At 51.2% G+C, this 18,756-nt stretch overlaps 1 protein-coding gene across 2 annotated transcripts in view; it reads right to left on the bottom strand.

Annotated features, from left to right (window-relative positions):
• The window catches only part of LOC127033945 (dual specificity protein phosphatase 22-A-like), a 45,149-nt gene that overhangs the window by 23,717 nt on the left and 2,676 nt on the right, over window positions 1–18,756 (bottom strand). For both annotated transcript variants that reach the window (XM_050922202.1, XM_050922203.1), the window contains exons 3-4: window positions 13,204–13,237; window positions 6,813–6,895 (exon numbers count right to left, since the gene is read on the bottom strand). In XM_050922202.1, coding sequence (XP_050778159.1) covers window positions 6,813–6,895; window positions 13,204–13,237 — 117 coding nt within the window. The remainder of the gene's footprint in view (window positions 1–6,812; window positions 6,896–13,203; window positions 13,238–18,756) is intronic.

Raw genomic sequence — 18,756 nt, 5'->3', positions numbered from 1 at the left:
TGAGACCACGCTAATGCCAAGTATTTGGCCCAGTTCATGAACGTGGTTAGAACACAGATAGTTCCCACCTATTCCTCAACGTGGAAGCATGCTGTATTGAAGCTGGAGGAAGATGTGTTGTAACTAGTTCGCCTGCCATGGAGCTAGTTGTCATGGAGATGGGGGCCTCACCTGGATTAGGAAGATGGTGTGTAAACACGTACATGTGAAATCACTCGGCCTGCTGCACTGTGGGAGGAGGGTGGGGGTGTTAAATTTACTTCTTTTCTTTCAAACAATGCTTCCCAGATCCTCCCAGCACAGCACCAAAATTAGAAAGTGGGATGTTTTTAAGGCTCCCGTTCCACAGGAAAGTGGATGATAATCCTGCCAGACAGCGTTTGAGCAGGTGAACACCAGCTTGGTGCAGTTCTCCTTCAATCTCTTTGCTCTGCGTCTGCGATCAGCAGCACTGGACTTTTCAATAAAAACGACCCGTAAGCAAGTAGGGCTAGGAGTGAAGAGGGACCTCACTGTGCTACAAACACACAAGGCCCTGGGACCGAACATCTGAAACAGGGACCATCGATTCACAGACCATCTGGTCAGACCTGCACAACACGCCTGGGCGGCATATGAAACCCCACTTAGGGGAGGCTAGTCCCCAGCTCTGCCCCTTCCACCTGAGGCCCTACCCTACCCTGTCCCTTCCGCCCCGCCTGCGCCCCCCACCACAGCCGGAGGACCCCCGGCCAAGCTGCCCTGAGCTGCCAGCCAGCCCACCCCAGCCATGCCGGCCGGCCCAAACACCAGCCCGCCTGCCCGAGCTGCCCTGAGCCCCAGGCCACCAGCTGGAGCTGAGCTTGCGCTGGCTTCAGGGGGAGACGCGGAGTGAGGGCGGGGCCACGGCCTGGGTTTGGGGAGGCTTAGCCCATTATACCCACCGCCCATGAGAACACGGGCCACAGAACCTTCCCACACAGCCCCTCTCATCAACTTCTGTTACACGGGAGGAGCCCAGCAGAGAGACAACCACGCCCTGCACACGTGGCCCTCGTGGTAACACTACCCCGGTCTCTGTCCACCCTGTGCATACCTCACGATACGCTGCAGAGAACCAGCGCTCACTCCTAGGGCTGTAGATCATTCTCCGCCTTCTCCTGAGACTCTCCTCCCTTCCTAGCAGGGCTGAGTCCGGCCCCCCACGTAACTCAGGTCAGACGGGATTTGGGGACCCGAGTCTGTTGTTCGGCTTGGGAAGGAAACTCAAACCTCGAGCCGCCTGTGTCTGCCCCCTCCTGGCTGTGGTGATGAAGTAGCTCAGGCCTCTGTCCCTGTGACCCTAGTGTCCAAGATCTGCAAGGATGGGAATCCCCTCCTGGGCACTGCTCCCACACTGAACCCAGGCCCGTGGGATTTCCAACAAGACCGTGTATAAACCAGCCCACAGGGCACATATCCCACTGTGACTGCTGTGCGAGTGCACACTAGAAGCCAGAATTCCCACTGCCCTGTCACACAAAGTCCCTGGAAGCCAATGATCTGGCGGCGCTTGTTACCCCTAAGCTCATCTATTCTTCTAGCCCTCCCACTCCCATAGAGGAGGCACGTTGAGTCTCTCAGCAGGGCCTAACCTCTCTGCCCCAGCCTGGGCTTACATGGGGGCCGTCTTCAGCTTAGCCAGGCCATTCTGATGCTCTGTTCTATAGGAGACACCTGTGCAAGGCGCTTACCTATAAAGTGCCGGGCTCAGGCCTCTCCTGAGCTCCAGCGACATGGAGTTCTGCAGGCCAGAGCCCTCTGGCAAGAAGTTGGTGCGCTGGCTGCAGCCAGGCCGTGGGTTTGCACAGCCAGCAAACCTCACCTGGAAATGATGGATGGGGAATGAACAGTGACCCGCCCCCCAGACGATGCTGTTGCTGATGCTCCCCAAGGGTATGTGACTCTCGGGAGCGATGACTCAGATGGGCCATGGGGATTTGAGACCCACATCTCCCATTGGCAAGAGCAGGACAGAGCCCCTGCACTGCATGTTGCTGAGGACATGATAGGAAACAGGGTCCAGTCTTAAGGACGGGCCAGGACTGAGTGGCTGACTGCCGGGAGCTGCTCTGCCTGGTCAGTTATGGAGAGGTTTCCCCTATGACTCACCACCCTCCTCGCCCTGCCCCTCTGCAGCCTGCATGGCTCTCTCAGCCCTCTCTCTAGTATGCAGGCTGCCCAAAGGAGTGTGCAGCATCTGAACCTGTACTACAACTGGGACAAGCACCTGGCCCTTACTCCCTCTCCCCCCACCGCCTGGAGAGCGCTTCAGTGCGTCACTGTAGCATGGGGCTTTAAACTCGCTGGCTAAGACTATCCCCATCACCTGGAGCGCCTGGGCTGTCCCGGCCACATCAGGCACCAACAGCACTGCCAGGGGAGCTCCCCTCCATTGGGTCATGCTGTTTAGGAAAGAGTGGGTCTTAGTCCTCCTGAAGGGATAGTCCACATCAGACTTAGGCCCAGATTTTAAAGGTATCCAGCCACTGCTGCACTCAGCATCCCAACCTCTGGTTTAGGAGCCAAAATCTCATTTTCAAAAGGGTTTTAAGCAACACCTACATATTAAAACTCTGGGTCCACACTCCGTATGTCCAAGAGTAGAGGCTTTTAGTGCTGAAGGCCCTGGATTCACATTCCCACTGTCAGTTCAAGCAGAGCCAGTTCTAGCTGCTCGTTGCCTGGTCGGAGATGATGGAGGAGACTGGGACCACTTCACTGCTGGGAAAGTGGGTCAAGTCAGTCGGTACATGTGGAATCTCGGAGAGTCTCTTCACACAAACACACCCTGAGACGTGTTCTCATGGCATTATGGGTAGCACACTCTCAGTCTAAAAGGAAAGCAGTTCCTCACTCGCCCTAACCTCAGAGGTCTTCTGCAACGATGCGCATCTCCTCCACATGAGTTCATCTCACCTGTACAGCTCAGGCCCTGTGGAAGACCCTCACCCTGTGTGATGGTTGGACAAGACATAGCCAATGATTTGAGAAATCAGTAAACATGGAGATGTGAAAAGGCGGGAGCTAGAGCAAGGCACAACGGGGGCAGCTGCTGCACAATCTCCCACAAACATGGTCCTCAACAAGGCCACTTTTGTAGGGTGAGCACAGCCAATGCCAAGAGCGGGGTATCCTCCTGTCTCCAGCAGCACAAACATTCATTGAGACCCAGCTCTGGATGGAGAGCTCCTCGTTGCTGTGATCTTGGATGGATTGGGCCTAACAAATGGTCTGTCTGAAGAAGGTGCAGGGGCCTTTGAATGGGAGATGAAGCTTTCCACTACCAGGTCATCAGCAGAGACAGGCAGCTGATAGCACAGTCACTCTGGGAAAGCAGTTTGGTGGTACTCAGTCCAGTCTCTCGCGTGGCAGCTGTCCAGATCTCAAAGGTTACCTTCATGGGCAGCACCCTGCTGGCTTTCTACACTAAGAGGCCAAGGTTCAAATGAGCTACAGGCTGAATTACCCACCTTTGTACCGTTAGAGATGGCCCCTGCAGGTGAAGGGAAGCCTGCAGTGCCCTGGCCCATGCTGTACCAATCAATACTGCTACGGGTGGGGATTATGAAGGCCGTGTCTTGGGCTGGGATCCGTTGGCAGATTTAGGCCAAAGAACAATCAGACGGTCCATCTCTGGGGAATCTCTCTCCCTCTCTCGCTCTGCCTGTGCATTTGCCAAGAACTCTGCTCCTTTTCAGCTTGGCCTTCTCATGGGAAAAGCCATATTTGGGATCCACCTCTCAGACTGCAAGAGGCAGAGGAGGCTACTCAGGGATCTCCTTGCACTCTCCTCTACTGTCCCCCTTGGAGCAGAGTTATACTGGTCTGTCTCTCCTCTAGATATTTATGCTGTGCCCATCACCTTGGTGTTTGGTTGCCATCAGAAGTGTTGATCCCCAGTGCTGGGTGTTTCCTTTCAGAGCTTCTCAATGTTCCTGCATGCATCTGCGCGCACACACACTCTCTCTCTCTCTCTAAAATCTCATTTTGGAAGAACTTCCGGAGGAGCTGGAAAGGCCCTTCCATAAGCCCTTTGCATAGCATGAGAATCCACCTCTAGCACAACTGAGAGACTCCAAATTAGTTTGGGGAAAAGGGGTTTGGTGGTTTCCTCATCCGTACACATCACCAAACCACTGTCTGCTCTGCCACGGACTGGCAGCTGCTGCCAAAGAGCTGAAGGAAACTGAGGTGCATTGGCACAGTGGGTTGTGGGGGGAAAGCCCAGGCCTGGACAGACGGGGGGGGCTGCAAGTCAGGAGTGAGGTGCATTGACAGAGCTGTGACACCAGTGGACTGTCAGAATAGCAGGGGATGCAGGAGGGGAGTGAAGGGGGAGAGCATTGCTCAGGGGTGAGGTGCACTGGCAGTGCCAGGTTGCGAGCAGCCTTGGAATAACACACGGTGCTGCAGCTCGTGGTTGAGACGCATTGACAGGGCCATGCAGCTGCAGCTTGCCTGGTACCTGTTGGCCTCACGCCAGAGCACCCAGTCCAGCAACAAAACTAAGCAGTCAACTGCACCAAAAACATATTGGCTGGGACATGCAGCTTCCCAGCAGCCAGGGGAGCCGCACTGCAAACAGTCTCCAGCCCAGAAGATCATCTAGCTCCTCGGTGCTTCTTGCCAGCAGATCCTCTCTTCCCACACACACCCCGGGATTAACTGCTACTCTGCTAGCTGTTTCCTCTGCCATGCTGGAGACAGGTCCCTCAGCCCGAGGAGGGAAGATGACAGCACTGCTGCCTGCCTGGGAACAGCACTGGGGTTTGCGGTTCCCTGCCTGGCTCTGTGATTGACACATTGCTCAACCCACCATGCTTTTCCGGTTCCCCTTTTCCTCTGGCCCCACGTGCTCAAACGTGTTGTAAGCTCTCGCTGTGGTTCGCCACCCGTCTGGCGTGGCCATGCTCTGGCAGAGACAGCTCCCAGGCAGCTGCTGCTCCCCCTGCTCCCGCAGCCATTTCTACATCTTTGATTTTACCCCACAAATTACTCAATGGCCCTTCACGAGGAAAACGTTCCCGCTGTTGTTTCTCTTTGTAATCCTCCTGGGCAGGAGGAAGGTCCAGTAGTGCAGGCTCAGTGCTGCTGGGACAATCCCAAGATCCTCCGCGACCGCACATGGCCACACAGGGCTTCACAGCCATCAGCAGGGATCAACCTGAGAACCTTCCACTCCAAAGACACCAGACCTCTGCCATTAGAGCTGCTATTGCTACCATTAAATGGCCCACAGGAAAATGCCCTTTGACCTTTCGCCCTCACCGAGTTTCCCCAGGAACAGGAGATGTCATTTGAACAGCAATGCTAGTGTTCAGAATAGCCGCTGAGCAACTCAGGTTACCATGCCAGCCCATGAGGTTAGCAGAAGGTCCTGCCTGCACTGCGATACGGACTGAGCCTACTCTCTGCCCAAGAGGAGGTGGAAGACTAACAGCATAGTGGCCCAGCAGGGAGAAAGCATGGTCCAGTGGGTAGTGCAATGGACTAGGCCTCCAGAAACCTGGAGTTTCTTCTTAGCTCTGACACTTACCTGCTGGATGACCTTTGGCAAGTCACCTTCCATTTCTGTGCCTCAGTTGCCCCTCCAACCGTTTGTCTGTTTTGCCCTGCAAGCTCTTCTGAGCAGTCACTGTCTCTGGCTAAGTGTGTGTACAGCCCCAAGCACAATGGGGCCCTCATCTCGCACGAGGAAAATAATCACAACAACAGTCGCTGGAAGGAAGTGACTAGCAGATAGGGGTGTGGGGAGCACAAGCACAGAGGGCCAGGAAGCTGCAGAAACTGAGAGGCACAAGAGATGTAAGGATTTATCTTAGCTAAATGTATCCCCATCCAGCAGAACCATGGTCCCCCCAGAAGCAGCAGGCCTGGGTACGAAGTTCACACGCATTTGTGTTCCTATCCACTAGAGGGCAATAGTGCACTTACACAATAGCAGGTGCTGCAGAAGGGCCTGAAGATACGGGGCTGGCTAAGTGGGATCTGGGTTTCCTCCGGATTACTTTTTCACTCTAACCTGCTATTTTCCACCATGCAATTCTACCCTCACCTTACTCCCACCAGGAATCCCAGCCCTGGAAAGGAGGGCAAGCCGCTCCTATATACCCACAGATCTGAGATTTGACCTCTCATCTCAATGACACCCAAAGGGCTGGTGTCCAAAACTCCCCCCACTCCCATCACCAGCGTCTGGGGAGTGTGTCTGGGATTAACTCTACCAGACGGCGGCCAGGCACCCAGTACCTGCCCCGCCCATCACGAACTCGGTTCCTGAGCCCAACACAGCTGCCCGCAGAGAAGCGCCCCAAGTGGCCCTGGGCCACGCCAATCTGCCCCGTGTAGAGCACTTGGCAGCAGTACAAGCCTGCAATTGACAAAGGCCTGGATTCAAGCTTGTGTGTGTCCCAAGCTATTTGCACACAGGCCAGGATCCCAAAGGAACAACACTCGAGTCACCCACAAATGGCTGCAACATGCCCTCCCGCAGGCACGGCTCCTTCTCTGGCCGGGGAGAAGCCTTGTAACACTGCACAGAGCTGGGCTGCCCTCTGGTGGCCCTGTCTACGCCTGGCACCTCTGTTTTGCACAGCCATCCTCCTCACTGGTATAGCAGCAGAGCTTCATCCAGAGATCTCAAAGCACTTCAGAGACATCAGCAAACTGAGCTGCACAGTCCCGGCTATGGGAAGCATTATTATCCCCACTTGATAACAGCAATGCTCACCTCTCACATTTCCCTCCTTCCCATCTCCCCAGGCTGCAGCGGCGAATGCACCCCCACTCACCTCCAGCACAGGTCTGGCGTTGTTATGCACAGATAGGATGTGGGTGACCCTGTTCTTTGTCAAATTTTCTCTGTCCTCAGAATCTGTAGGCAGAAAAAGTCTCAAACACCCAACCCTCTCTTTAAAAGCTGGCCCATAAAGCATTAAGTAGTAATATTCGTTTGCAGCAGCTAAAACACACAGTAGTCTCTGGGCTAAGATCAAGGGAGTGTCAGTTTAATACACGCTAGTCTTTTCTATTACATTGACTACATTCCGCACTAGGAGGGGCAGGAAATTAACGATCCAATAGGTCTTTCCAACTGCTAACAGCTCTGATCTTATTAGAAATTAAAACTGGTCAGAACCTTGGGTTTCCTCCTCTTTCCCTGCCCCCTCCCACTCCCAGCTTCATGGACATTTTCAACAAAAATGACACGTTTCAGAGTAGCAGCCATGTTATTCTGTATCCGCAAAAAGAACACGGGTACTTGTGGCACCTTAGAGACTGACAAATTTATTTGAGCATAAGCTTTCGTGAGCTAGAAGAAGTGAGCTGTAGCCCACTGAAAGCTTTTGCTCAAATAAATTTGTTAGTCCCTAAGGTGCCACAAGTACTCCTGTTGTTTCAGCAAAAATGCTATTTTGTTTTGTTTAGTTTTTATGGAAATTTTCAGTGGAAAAGTTTGACTTTGCCAAATATATATATATATTTGGACAAAAATGGCCAAAACCAATTAATCAGTTTTCAGGCAAAAAAGAGTTTTGGGGCTTTTGATTTTCTGACAAATAAAAAAAAACTGAAACGATTCTGAGAAGAGAAGACATTTTGCGGGAAAATTTTTCTTTAATTGAAAATCCAATTTTCCATCCAAAAAAAAGTTTTGACGGAAAAATGTCATCAGCCTCCTGAGAAACATACCTGTTTACTAGCACCATCTTGTGTTCCTAGGTATTTGAGGGACCATTCAGGGATGGGATCGTTCAACCAATCCCACAATCTTTTGAGAGTGGGAAAGGTCATGGGCTTTGTGCATTCTCATATTTAAGCAGAAGCAGCATTTGAGATGTTCTGAATCCTACAGTCACCCTTTCCCAGCCCTTTGGACACTGTGGATGCAGATACATCGTCTCCATACTGCTTTGATATCCTTTCACTCTGGAAGATGCCAGGGCACTCAGCTTTAACATCACACCTCCAGGGCCAGCAAGGGGGGAGGGGCAAGTGGGGCAATTTGCCCCAGGCCCTGGGCCCCGCAGGGCCCCCACGAGAGTTTTTCGGGGGCCCTGGAGTGGGGTCCTTCACTCGCTCTGGGGCCCCAGAAAACTCTCGCAGGGCCTGGGCCCCCAGGTCTTCTTCTGCTCTGGGTCTTCAGCAGCAGGGGGTCCTTCCGCCCCAGGTGGAAGGGCCCCCCGCCCCCAAATTACCACCATAGAGGGACCCGCCGCCAAAGTGTTGGGTCTTCGGGGCACTTCAGTGGAGGGTCCTGGAGCGGAAGGACCCCCCGCAGCCAAATTACTGCTGAAGCGGGACCCCCCCGCCACCGAAGACCCTGGGCCCCCTGAATCATCTGGGCGGCCCTGCACACCTCCACCAGCCACGTTGGTGGAGCCGAGCCATCCTGTGGCCAGCTGAAAAACTGCCAAGTCTGGAGTGCTCTTATGACTTAGATTCCCCTCTAGATCCCCTCTAGGACCCCATGGAACTGCACAAACACGCACAGAGATGTGCCCAGCCCATAGGAATTATAGCCCATTCTCCTGTTTAAAGGCAGCAGTCACTAATTCAACAAGATTTAGCCTGTAGAGAGACATAAACTGCTCCCTCTAGTGGCTACATCATGTGTCCCAAATCCTGCCCAGCCTCAGGCATCGTCACCAGCTGCTGGATTGTTCTGTGGTGCCACACACTTTCCAAACCCCATTACCATCCCCTCTTCAGTTCCCTCTGCCTGTCTCCTTCAGGCATCCCTGACACTGGGTGAGGGATAAACCCACCAGCAGCACGGGAGGTCTACAAGCACGTCTAGAAGAACAGCTCCAAAGACTACCTAGTCTATATGGGTATGTCTACACTATATCTGGGAGCAGGCCACCCAGCCTGGATCCACAGACTTGCTGTGGCAGGGCTTATACTAGCGCTCTAAACATACCTGCATAGATGCTGCAGCTCAGGCTCTAATCCCAGCGCTTACACCAACTCCTTCTGTGACCTCGGGCAAGCCACTCAACTGCTCTGTGCCTCAGTTTCCCCCATTGTTAAATGGGATACTCATACTTAGTTCTCCACCTACCTCTCCGAGGAGGAGTGAGGATTAACAAGTTAATGTCAAAGGACTTTGAGAATTAAAAGTGCTGAGAAATAGAACAAACCCACACCCACCCAGGACTTTGCATCTGTCTCTTTGCTGTGCACCAGTGTCCTTCAGAACCTCACTGCTACTCCGGAGACAGCATGTTTCCTCCTGCTCTGAAAGTCTGGGTCCTTGCCACAGGAGAGTTTCCATTAGCAGCATGGGGACCCTGCCATACATAGGCACAATTCAGATTGCATCCCACAGAACCACAGACTACTCTCTTTATTACGATGGCTCACAGCTTTGCAATGCTTCTTTTCTCTCTCTTTAAAAATATACATTTTGCAGCTTCCCCCACCTATACATTATACACAGTGGGTAAGTCAACATTGCAGACATACCCACACTAGCATTGAGCTAATGGCCACTCAGGTATATCCCCTAGGTCCTGGATGGGCAGAATTAACCCATCTGTGCTGCCAGGCTTCAATACTATTGTTACTTGAGTGAATTTTGATCTAACTCAGGCATGTCTCCCCGTGCTGCAATCACGCCTCCTGACTGCAGTGTAGACGTACTGGCTGTGGCCTTTCTGGTTTCTGCAGTCTCTCCATGGAGAGGTTCTACTGACATGCAAACTTATAGCCCTTCTCTCTTCATGTCTTTCTTTGCTCTGTCACCCCACTGCTTCATTTAAAGCCAAACGTCGGACACTTTTAGAAACCAGCACTGGGGGACGAGATATCATTTAACCAGAAAGAATGGAGCTTCCATCCAGCCCTTCCCTGGCCTTTAGAGAGAGCGCACCTCTTATACAAACAGGAGGCAAGGATTCCTCAGTCCAGGTAATCAGATCCTTGTGTTAAAAGGGGCTTTTCCCATTGGGCAGGTGTAATAGATTGAAAACACACCAGTCACCTAGAAACCCTCTCTCTCTGGTACTTCTCTGGAGCCCATCACTGCTGTAACTAAGCACCCTATAACCATTCAGGTACTTACCCTCACAACACCCCCGGGAGACAGGGCAGTGCTGTTATCCCCATTGCACAGATAGGGAACTGAGAGGCTGTGGTCACACAGGGGAGCATTGCCGGAGCAAGGAATTAAACCCAGGCTACCCAAACCACTGGCCCATGTTTCCTCTCTACCTGCTCCTGCAGAGTGCAGCAGCTCTGCAGTGGCAGCCACGCCATCCCAGGCATGGTGATCACTGACTCGCTAGGGGAGAGAAATCCAGGGGTGTGTGAATCACTGAAGAACCAAACCCAGCCCTTCACGTTCGCCGGAAAAAATGTCACCCTGTCCAGGAAATGCAGGCTGTCTGCTGTGGCGTAAAAGGCAAGCCCACAGTGACACCCAGACTTCATGCTTAAAGTGCAGGGCTGCCTGGAAAACAACCCTTACAAAATAAATACAAAACACCCGCCTGAGTGGCTAAATCCTGGGATAAAGAGCAAGCTCCACATTATGCTAGTGTAAATAGAAAGACGTCGGTGCCTATACATTGCAGTGCCTATATACTGCTGGTTCCTTATAGGTGTGTTTGAGCATAGGAGTGACATCTCTTTAAGGTCCCCTATAAATGCAATAGGCAGATTATATCAGCTGGGTATTATTATTCTTTAAATATTTACATTATGGTAGCCCCCAGAAGCCCTGGTTGGGCTCATTGTGCTAGGAGCTGTCCAAACACATACGAAGCCACAGTCTCCGCCACAAGGAGTTTACAGTCAAAGAAGTTAAGGGGCGTGTGAGGTTGGAGGGGTAGGCATATACTCAAATAGATACCATACAAGGGGTAGGGAGAGACACACATTTGGGATTCTTTATCTGTTAATTATAAATGTATGAAGTGGCATCTGCCCTTCCATCCCCCTTGACCCAGCTGATTTCACAGAAGCACCACAGCAGAGCTGGGTCCGGTGGGGACATATAAAGGAAGGATGGGTAGCGAGCAGGACCAGCCTTTAAAAATGCACCCAAAAATATTTTGAAAACTGAGCCAACCTGCTATGGAATCTCTGCCTAGCCCACACAATGCTTAAATTCCCTGCTCGGCTCTCAGTCTGATGATTGTGAGGTGGAGAAACCTAAGATCCACACATCAGATGGACAAAAGGAAGCACACAATGAGGAAGGAGGGTCCAGTGGTTAGAGCATTAGTGGGCCATTTTGGAGACCCTGCTTCAATCCCCCACTTTGCCACTGACTTCCCGTGTGACCATGGGCAAGTCACATGATCTCTCTGTGCCTCAGTTCTCCAGCTGTACAATGGGGTTAATAGCACTGCCCTCCTGTGGTGCTGGAACAATTTGTATCGTTGGGATGCTGAGAGCCATTGAACCAAACTATAAACCTTGTATATCGTGGAAACCACTTCAAGCCAGGGGGTGCTGGAGCACCCCCAGCACCCCAAGTGCCAGTGCCTATGCTGCCCTCCCTAACAGGATAAACACATTAATGGTTGTGAGGTGCCCAGAGAGGGCCCACAGACAGTATCCTGGCAATGTTTCACAGCAGCGCTGGCGTGGCAGTTCTGAAAGGTTCGTCTAATAATTAATTATCACCATTCGCCCCAGCCCTCCTGAGGAACACATTAAAATCAGTTCAGATCTGTCATCAGGCAAAGCACCCTGGTGCCTCTCAGCCTCTTCCCAGAGAACAGCTGCAAGCTGGAAGGGCATGCTGGGTAATGATATGTAAATAAGAACAGAAAGCAGCCTGCCTCTCTCCTAGAATCCCACCAGTCTCAGCAGTGCTGACACAAGGAGCTGGTAACCTGGGGGCTGGGTTTACTTACGTCAAGTCTGTAACCCCAGCCCAGGCACATACTACACCATGCTAGCTCTCATCAGCTCAGGGAACCAACCTGGTAAATTCCACTTGGCTGCAATCTGCACGCTAAACACACAGATTGAAGGCAGAATTAGCATTGTCCAAAGAGTCTCAGTTCCAGGGTTGCCAAGCCTCCAGGATTGTCCTGGAGTCTCCAGGTATTAAAGAATAATTTTTAATGAAAGATGATGTCATGTGATGAAACCTCCAGGAACACGTCCAACCAAAACTGCCAACCTTATCCCTGCTCTGCAGTTCATTTTCTTTTCTTTACTTTTCTCCTTTTTTCACTCCTCCTGCCTCTTCTCTTTACTCCTCATCCTCCTAACACTATGTGGAAAAACTCCTGGCCCATCCAAAGAGGAATCACAGTGCCATCAGCGGTACAAGAGATACATAAAATACTTCCAAGTCCTACTTCCAACAAGCAGCTTGGCTGTTCAGATGGGCAACAACCAGAGGTTCCTCCTAGCATCACCTAATCACCACCTAGGGAACAGCTTTAAAAGGGCAGCAGCATTCATGGAAGATGTCTGGGGCTGGCTCCCAGCCCACAAAGGGCGAAGCTCCCAGTGGATCGCAAAGCACTGCTAAGAAGGTCCAGGTGTTGGCCCAGTGGGAATTTCACAGTAAACACAATGGTGTGGGCGCCAACGTGTCTGTTGAACTTCCCCAGGGCCAGCCACGTGCCAAAGGCCTCAGTGCAGTGAATGGGTCTCTTTCCTCAGCACCAGAACTGCTTGTAGCTCCTTCTGCAAAAGGCCACGGAGGACTGGGATGAGGGACTTTGCATTGTCTCACCATGGGTGAGGATGAGAGTCCTGCAGAGGGCAGATTCTCTGTGGCACAGCGATGGGGAACAGCTCCCGGGACCCTGCCAAGGAACCTGTCTGCAGGGCCCTCACTGACTATCAGGCGTGTTTGACTGTGTGTGTATGGGGCGGGGGGGGGTCCTCTCTACAGCTTCTGAGAAGAAAGCCTCCTTGGGAAGGAGGGAGCACTCTTTTTCATACACGTGGCCCATTTATACAGTCTCTGGTTCATAAGGGTCCAGTCTTGGGTAGGTGCTGAGAGCCTTCAACTCACAATGAAATCACTGGGAGTTGAGGATGCTTGGCACCCTGCACAAGGCACTCAGTACCCAATAGGATCAGGCCCTTGGATTCTTTACTCAGTGGGGCAGGAACCGTGTCTTCCTGTACAATGCCAAGTGCACTGATAGTGCTTGGTCAACAATCTCCCTTGGTGCTTGGGAGACGGAATAAGCAAAAGACACTTACCCTGGATGTTTCCCAAGTAGAGGCCCTCAACAACCTGAGAAGAGACAAAGAAAGGAGAGATTTCAGAATGGCCTCAGTGTAAGAATCCTGCCGCTGGAGCAGGTGAATTACAGAATTATGCAATAAAACCAATGATGACATTAAACCTTGTGATTATAATGTCACTCAGCATGGCACCAATCCTGTGGCTGAACTTTAAAAAGTGGGCTGGATCATTTCTGACCCCTACTGTCCTTCCCAGCTGTGCAATGAAACCTCATGCTTAGGGGGAGACATGTGGTGGTCTGCAGTGATCCTCAGTTACAGCACTGCACGATGAGCCCAGTACCTAAGGGCTAGAGGTGCCTTCTTCGAAAGCATCAGGTTCTGGCCTGTGACTGAGACAGGGCACCAAAGTACAAGGAGCAGCGTGTCTCCCATTTGGACTGAGGGCAAGTTGTGGTGCAGTTAGTTGATGAGTAACACAAAGGGTGCTGTGTTGTTACTGTGATTTGCTTAGTCAGTAATGTGCTCGGTGCTGTACAGGACGCAAAGATAAATACACTCCTGGTCCCAGTTTAACAGTCTGACAGATGCGGAGGGTCTGGCAGTGGCTGAAGTGTGACAGGGTGTTCACCCCACACTAGCCTGAAAAGGGTTGTTGTGTCTCAGAGTGGGTTAAGTTACCTGATAAACCACACCTGAGGGAGAGGACTGAGAATGGAGCCCCAGGCTGAGCAGGAGCAAGGGGGCTGATATAAGGCCAAGCATGAGGACAGAAGAAGACTGCAGCATGGAAATCTGCAGTCACTTTCCCGGCTTAGAGAGGAATGAGGGAGAAACCCAGGGGGAGAGTAGAAGCCCCGGGACACGGGCCCTAAGGCAAGGGTGCACCTATTCAGAAGGGTTGTGGATAAGGAAGCCTGATAGAGACAGAGTAGGAAGCAGGCCAGGAAAACAGTGGCAAGGTTTGGGACAGAGCAGACCCTGGCTGCTGATTGTAAGGTCCCTAGGCTGGAACCCTGAGTAGTGGGCAGGCCCAGATTCCCCTCCAGCCACAAATGAAGTGGCCTAGCCTTGAACTGGAGGACTGCCAGGAATGATACCCGGACAGCCAGTCTGGTGAGACTTTGATACCCAGGAAAGGGAACGCTAGAATGACCTGACCCAGGCCCGAAGAGGAAGCATCCTGAGTCTCAAAAGGGAAGCACTGCAACTCCTGGAGCGTGAGTGGGACTCAGCGCGAATGAGACATGGAAGGGGGCGTCAGAGGCGAAGCTATTCCCCAGACACAGCCACAAGGAGGCACCCCAGCCATGAGTAGTGAACCCCCCTGACACAGGGAGGAGAGGGCAGGGAACAACTGACTTTTTCTTGTTTGTTTCATTCTCTCCTTTCCCAGCACATGCGTCCTTCTCTCTCGAGCCTTGATCCAGCAAACACGCACGTGTTTAGCTTGAAGCCTGAGATCTGTCCCATGGCATAAATTCAATGGGAATTATCACAGGCTTCACGTTAAGCACATGCATAAGTGCTTGTAGGATCAGGACCTGGGGTTGCAAACCCTTCGGAGAAATTATAAGCTATGTGTATAATTAAAAACTATCTTAATTAATAAGCAAACAAACTGCATTAGGTTGTGAACATTTCCAAGACCCTGGGTGTCTTGTCCAATGCCAATCTGGGAATGCAGAAATGTAGAGTTCAGTCAAAACTCAGGCCTTTGACATTAACACATTTAGTTTGCTGGCTTACATTTATACACATAGAATTGTAAGACTGGAAGGGACGTTGAGAGGTTATCTAGTCCAGGCCCTGCACTCCTGGCAGGACTAAGTATTATCTAGACCATCCCTGACAGGTGTTTGTCTAACTTGCTCTTAAAAATCTCCAGTGATGGAGATTCCACAACCTCTCTGGGCAATTTATATACCCTGACAGGTAGGAAGTTTTTCTTAATGTCCAATTTAAATCACCCTTGCTGCAATTAAAGCCCTTTGCTTCTTGTTCTATCCTCAGAGGTTAAGGAGAATATTTTTTCTCCCTCCTCTTTGTAATAACTTTGTATGTACTTGAAAACTGTTATGTCCTCTCTCTGTCTTCTCTCTCCAGACTAAACAAACTCAGTTTTTTCAATCTTCCCTCATAATTCATGTTTTCTAGACCTTTAATCATTTTTGTTGCTCTTCTCTGGACTTTCTCCAGTTTGTCCACATCTTTCCTGAAATGTGGCGCCCAGAACTGGACACAATACTCCAGCTGAGGCCTAATCAGCATGGAGTAGGGTGGAAGAATTACTTCTCGTGTCTTGCTTACAACTCCCCTGCTAATACATCCCAGAATGACGTTTGCCTTTTTTGCAACATGGGTGGTTCAGGAAACCAAATGTTAGTGCTGGTCAATAGCCCTGGAGTTGGATAGTCTCTGTTTATCCCCAGAGCAGGTACCTTATGGGCTGTGGCAGGGCCAGCTCACCCCCATGTTGCCAAGTCAATGTGTTTCCACCTTTACAGGGTGAGTCCAGTTCAAAGGGTGAGACAGGAGTTCAGTCTCCATGGCCCAATCAGCCCTTGGCCTCTCCACTGAGGCTGCCAATGAGGACACCTGAGCACCAGAAACGGGTCTGAGAATCTCAGCTCATTTCCCCCAGGTGATTGACAGTCACACCTTCAGTCATCAACAACCCCGTGAGCTGCAGAAGCAGCAAAAGTTTCCTGTATCCCAATGTCCTGGGCTGTCCACTCTCCTAACATACAGTACGTTAACTATCCGACGCTGTTGGAAGAGGCACCACGGCTCATCCAACCAGCCAATGCCTCCAATGGGGAACGTGGCCCAAATGCCAAACCAGATCAGCAGACCCGCTGCCAAGCTCCACACACACGTCAAGTTGCATGGCAACCAAAACACAAGCAGCATCTGCTGTGACCTTTCAAGAGACTTGGCTTGTCTTTAAATGATGATGAGCCAGGGCTGTGCCAAGAGACACTGGGACTTTGTTTTGTGTTTCTATAGCAACAACCTCTTGCAAACAGTTTTAAACGCTGGCTCTAGGGATGCATCCGGGGCTGGGGAAGAGATGGAAATGCCTGGGCTATTTTTAATACTTTCCAATGGGGATATTTCAGCCAACTTGTTTTGTCTTTGATGCTCTCCTGTTGGTTCCAAAGAGGAGAGGAGATTGCTACGATGATTTACATAACGTCATAAACCTTCCATGGCACTTTAGAGAGCTGAGACAAACAATCAGCTTCCTGGGACCCTGGCAAGGTTGCTTCGCACCATTCCAGCATCACGAAGCACTCTTCAAGCTGGGTCAATAGGCTGCAAGAGGATTCTCCTGGGGGCCATTGCAGCCAGGTAGGGATTTAGGGCAGCTCTAGACCCCATCAGCCTTGGGAGCAGGCATGAACAAAGCCGCCTTTGCCTTTACCTCTCTCTGGCTGTGCTGAGCAGCCCGCTGCCGCTAACGCTCAGATAGTGGATGAGTGGAGGGATCTGTCAGAAGAGATAGACAGATGGGTAAGATCCAGCCCACAGTCCCTGCCCCCAGGAGCGTGCAGTCTGAATTAGCCAAGCAGAGACCATGGTAACGGACAGACAGAGCCATGTACATTCAGGTCGCTGCAGTCAGAGGCTGAGGCTGAGGCAGGAAGAGCAGAGAGCCCATGAGCAGCAGCCCTTGGCAGACAGGAAGGTAAACAGAGCAGGTTTTAAGAGAGGTACTGCAGTAGAAAAGCGTGGCCTCCTGGTGCACAGGACAGGGGAGGCTCCTCCAGGTTTGGGGAGCAGCGTGAAAACCCTAGAGGTGAGAATGGTAGGAGAGTGCACCGTGCTCAAGGCAGGAGATGGGACGCAATGGGAGATGGGACAGAAACAGCTCAGTTACTTAGTTGAGCTCTGCTCTTCTAGCGTAGCATCAGAAAGGCAAAGGCCAGAGGAGCAGTTACCAAGGGTCAGATGGCTTCGAGGATTGGGGCTGGCCAACAGGGCCTATGGTTTATGATCAGTGACTGGCCATGTCTAGACTATGTCTGGGAATGATTTTGGCTATGCAGTGGCTTTAGCTCTCATGACATCAGAGGATTGAACTCTTTGCCCTTCTAAGGAGCTAAGAGAGAGGAGGGAGGAAAAGAAACCAGGCACTTTGTCTTCAAGCACCGTGTTGCTCCTGGCAGAACAGCCAAGCCGGCAGTGTCATCATGACTGATTGCTCCATGCAGCCAGCTGGAGGACCTTGCGAGGACATCGCACAGGCCAGAATAGATCTCTGTCTCAAGACCATGCTCTACAAATAGACAATTTGAAAAGCCTCACTCTGCTGGGACCTGGCTGAGCCCACAATCAGAGAGATGAGGCAGTAAGAGGGATTCTGGAGCTGCAGCTTTGAGTCCATAACTACAGGCAGCACCTGGCCCAGGATGAAACAAACAGGCAGCAGGTGTGAGTCCCTATCCAGCATGAAAACTCTTGAGTGCTGGAAAGCAGGGATCTGGTAGTCATGGCAAAGCTGTGTATCTCCTTGGCACCATGGAGCGATGCACAGCTAGGCATCTTCCTGGGGTTGCTGAGAAACACATTGCCTGCTACCTAGCTGGGAACTCATCCCGTGGGACACCATTTGACGGCTGCACAGCCCTACCCCACACTGGGGTGCAGAGCACCCTACCTACTGCCCAGCTGGGCATCTCTCTCTGCACAGTAGTTGCTAGCCCTCATGGCTGCAGAGAAAGACAGGAAGCCAAAGAACCTGAAAGGCTCAAAAGGCAAATAAAATAAAATACAAAGTTGGTTCATTTTCATTTTTTTAAAAAACCTCACCTTGTAAATCAATCATCATGATTTGTGGGAGGGATTGGACTCATGATTTTTGAACATTTGGGACTGGCAATACTGATTCCCTTTCCCTGTCTCAGATCATTGTCCTGCTGCAGCCTCTCCTCAAACACCCAGAATGCCTGTAAGCTCTTGCTTTAATTCCAGTTGCCCCACCCCCCTTTGAAGCACCATGAAAGCTGGATCCTGCTTTGATGTATGGTAGGAACAGGGGCAAAGGGCCATGAGCACATATGAGGAAGAGAGGCTAGAGGCAGGATTGTAGTATAGAAATAGGGAGTTAGTGTTTGCAGAGTCCTTTAAGATCATATGTACGATGAAAGGCTGAAAATTTTCAAATTGTTTATTTTGTTAATTTTTTTGTGTTTTTTCTACCAGTTCTAGTGCAAATTATTGTAATGAACTGTCTAGCATGTATGTGCACCACTGCCATATACTGAATGAAATTAGAACATTGCAACTGTGTGTCATTGGCCCCATACTGCTAATAACCAACGGAGATTCTCCTTCAGTAAAGATGGCAGGAGTCTGCTATTCCTGCTTTTGGAGTAGGAGAATCTGATTTGTAGCCACACTACTGATTTCCCAACTGATCATGGAACAAAACACAATGTGGTCATCACATTTCTTAGGGGGAACAGGTTCGTAACAGCATTAGGGCTCCTTGCATCCAAATGACAAGACATTCCATGCATAGAAAATGTCACACCCACACATTTCGTGGAAGTGGACTCTAAG

Source organism: Gopherus flavomarginatus, chromosome 14 (genome assembly GCF_025201925.1).
Source record: "Gopherus flavomarginatus isolate rGopFla2 chromosome 14, rGopFla2.mat.asm, whole genome shotgun sequence".
Taxonomy (NCBI): Eukaryota; Metazoa; Chordata; order Testudines; family Testudinidae; genus Gopherus; species Gopherus flavomarginatus.
Note: the sequence above shows the minus strand (reverse complement) of the source record. Positions and strands in the feature narration are given on the sequence as shown.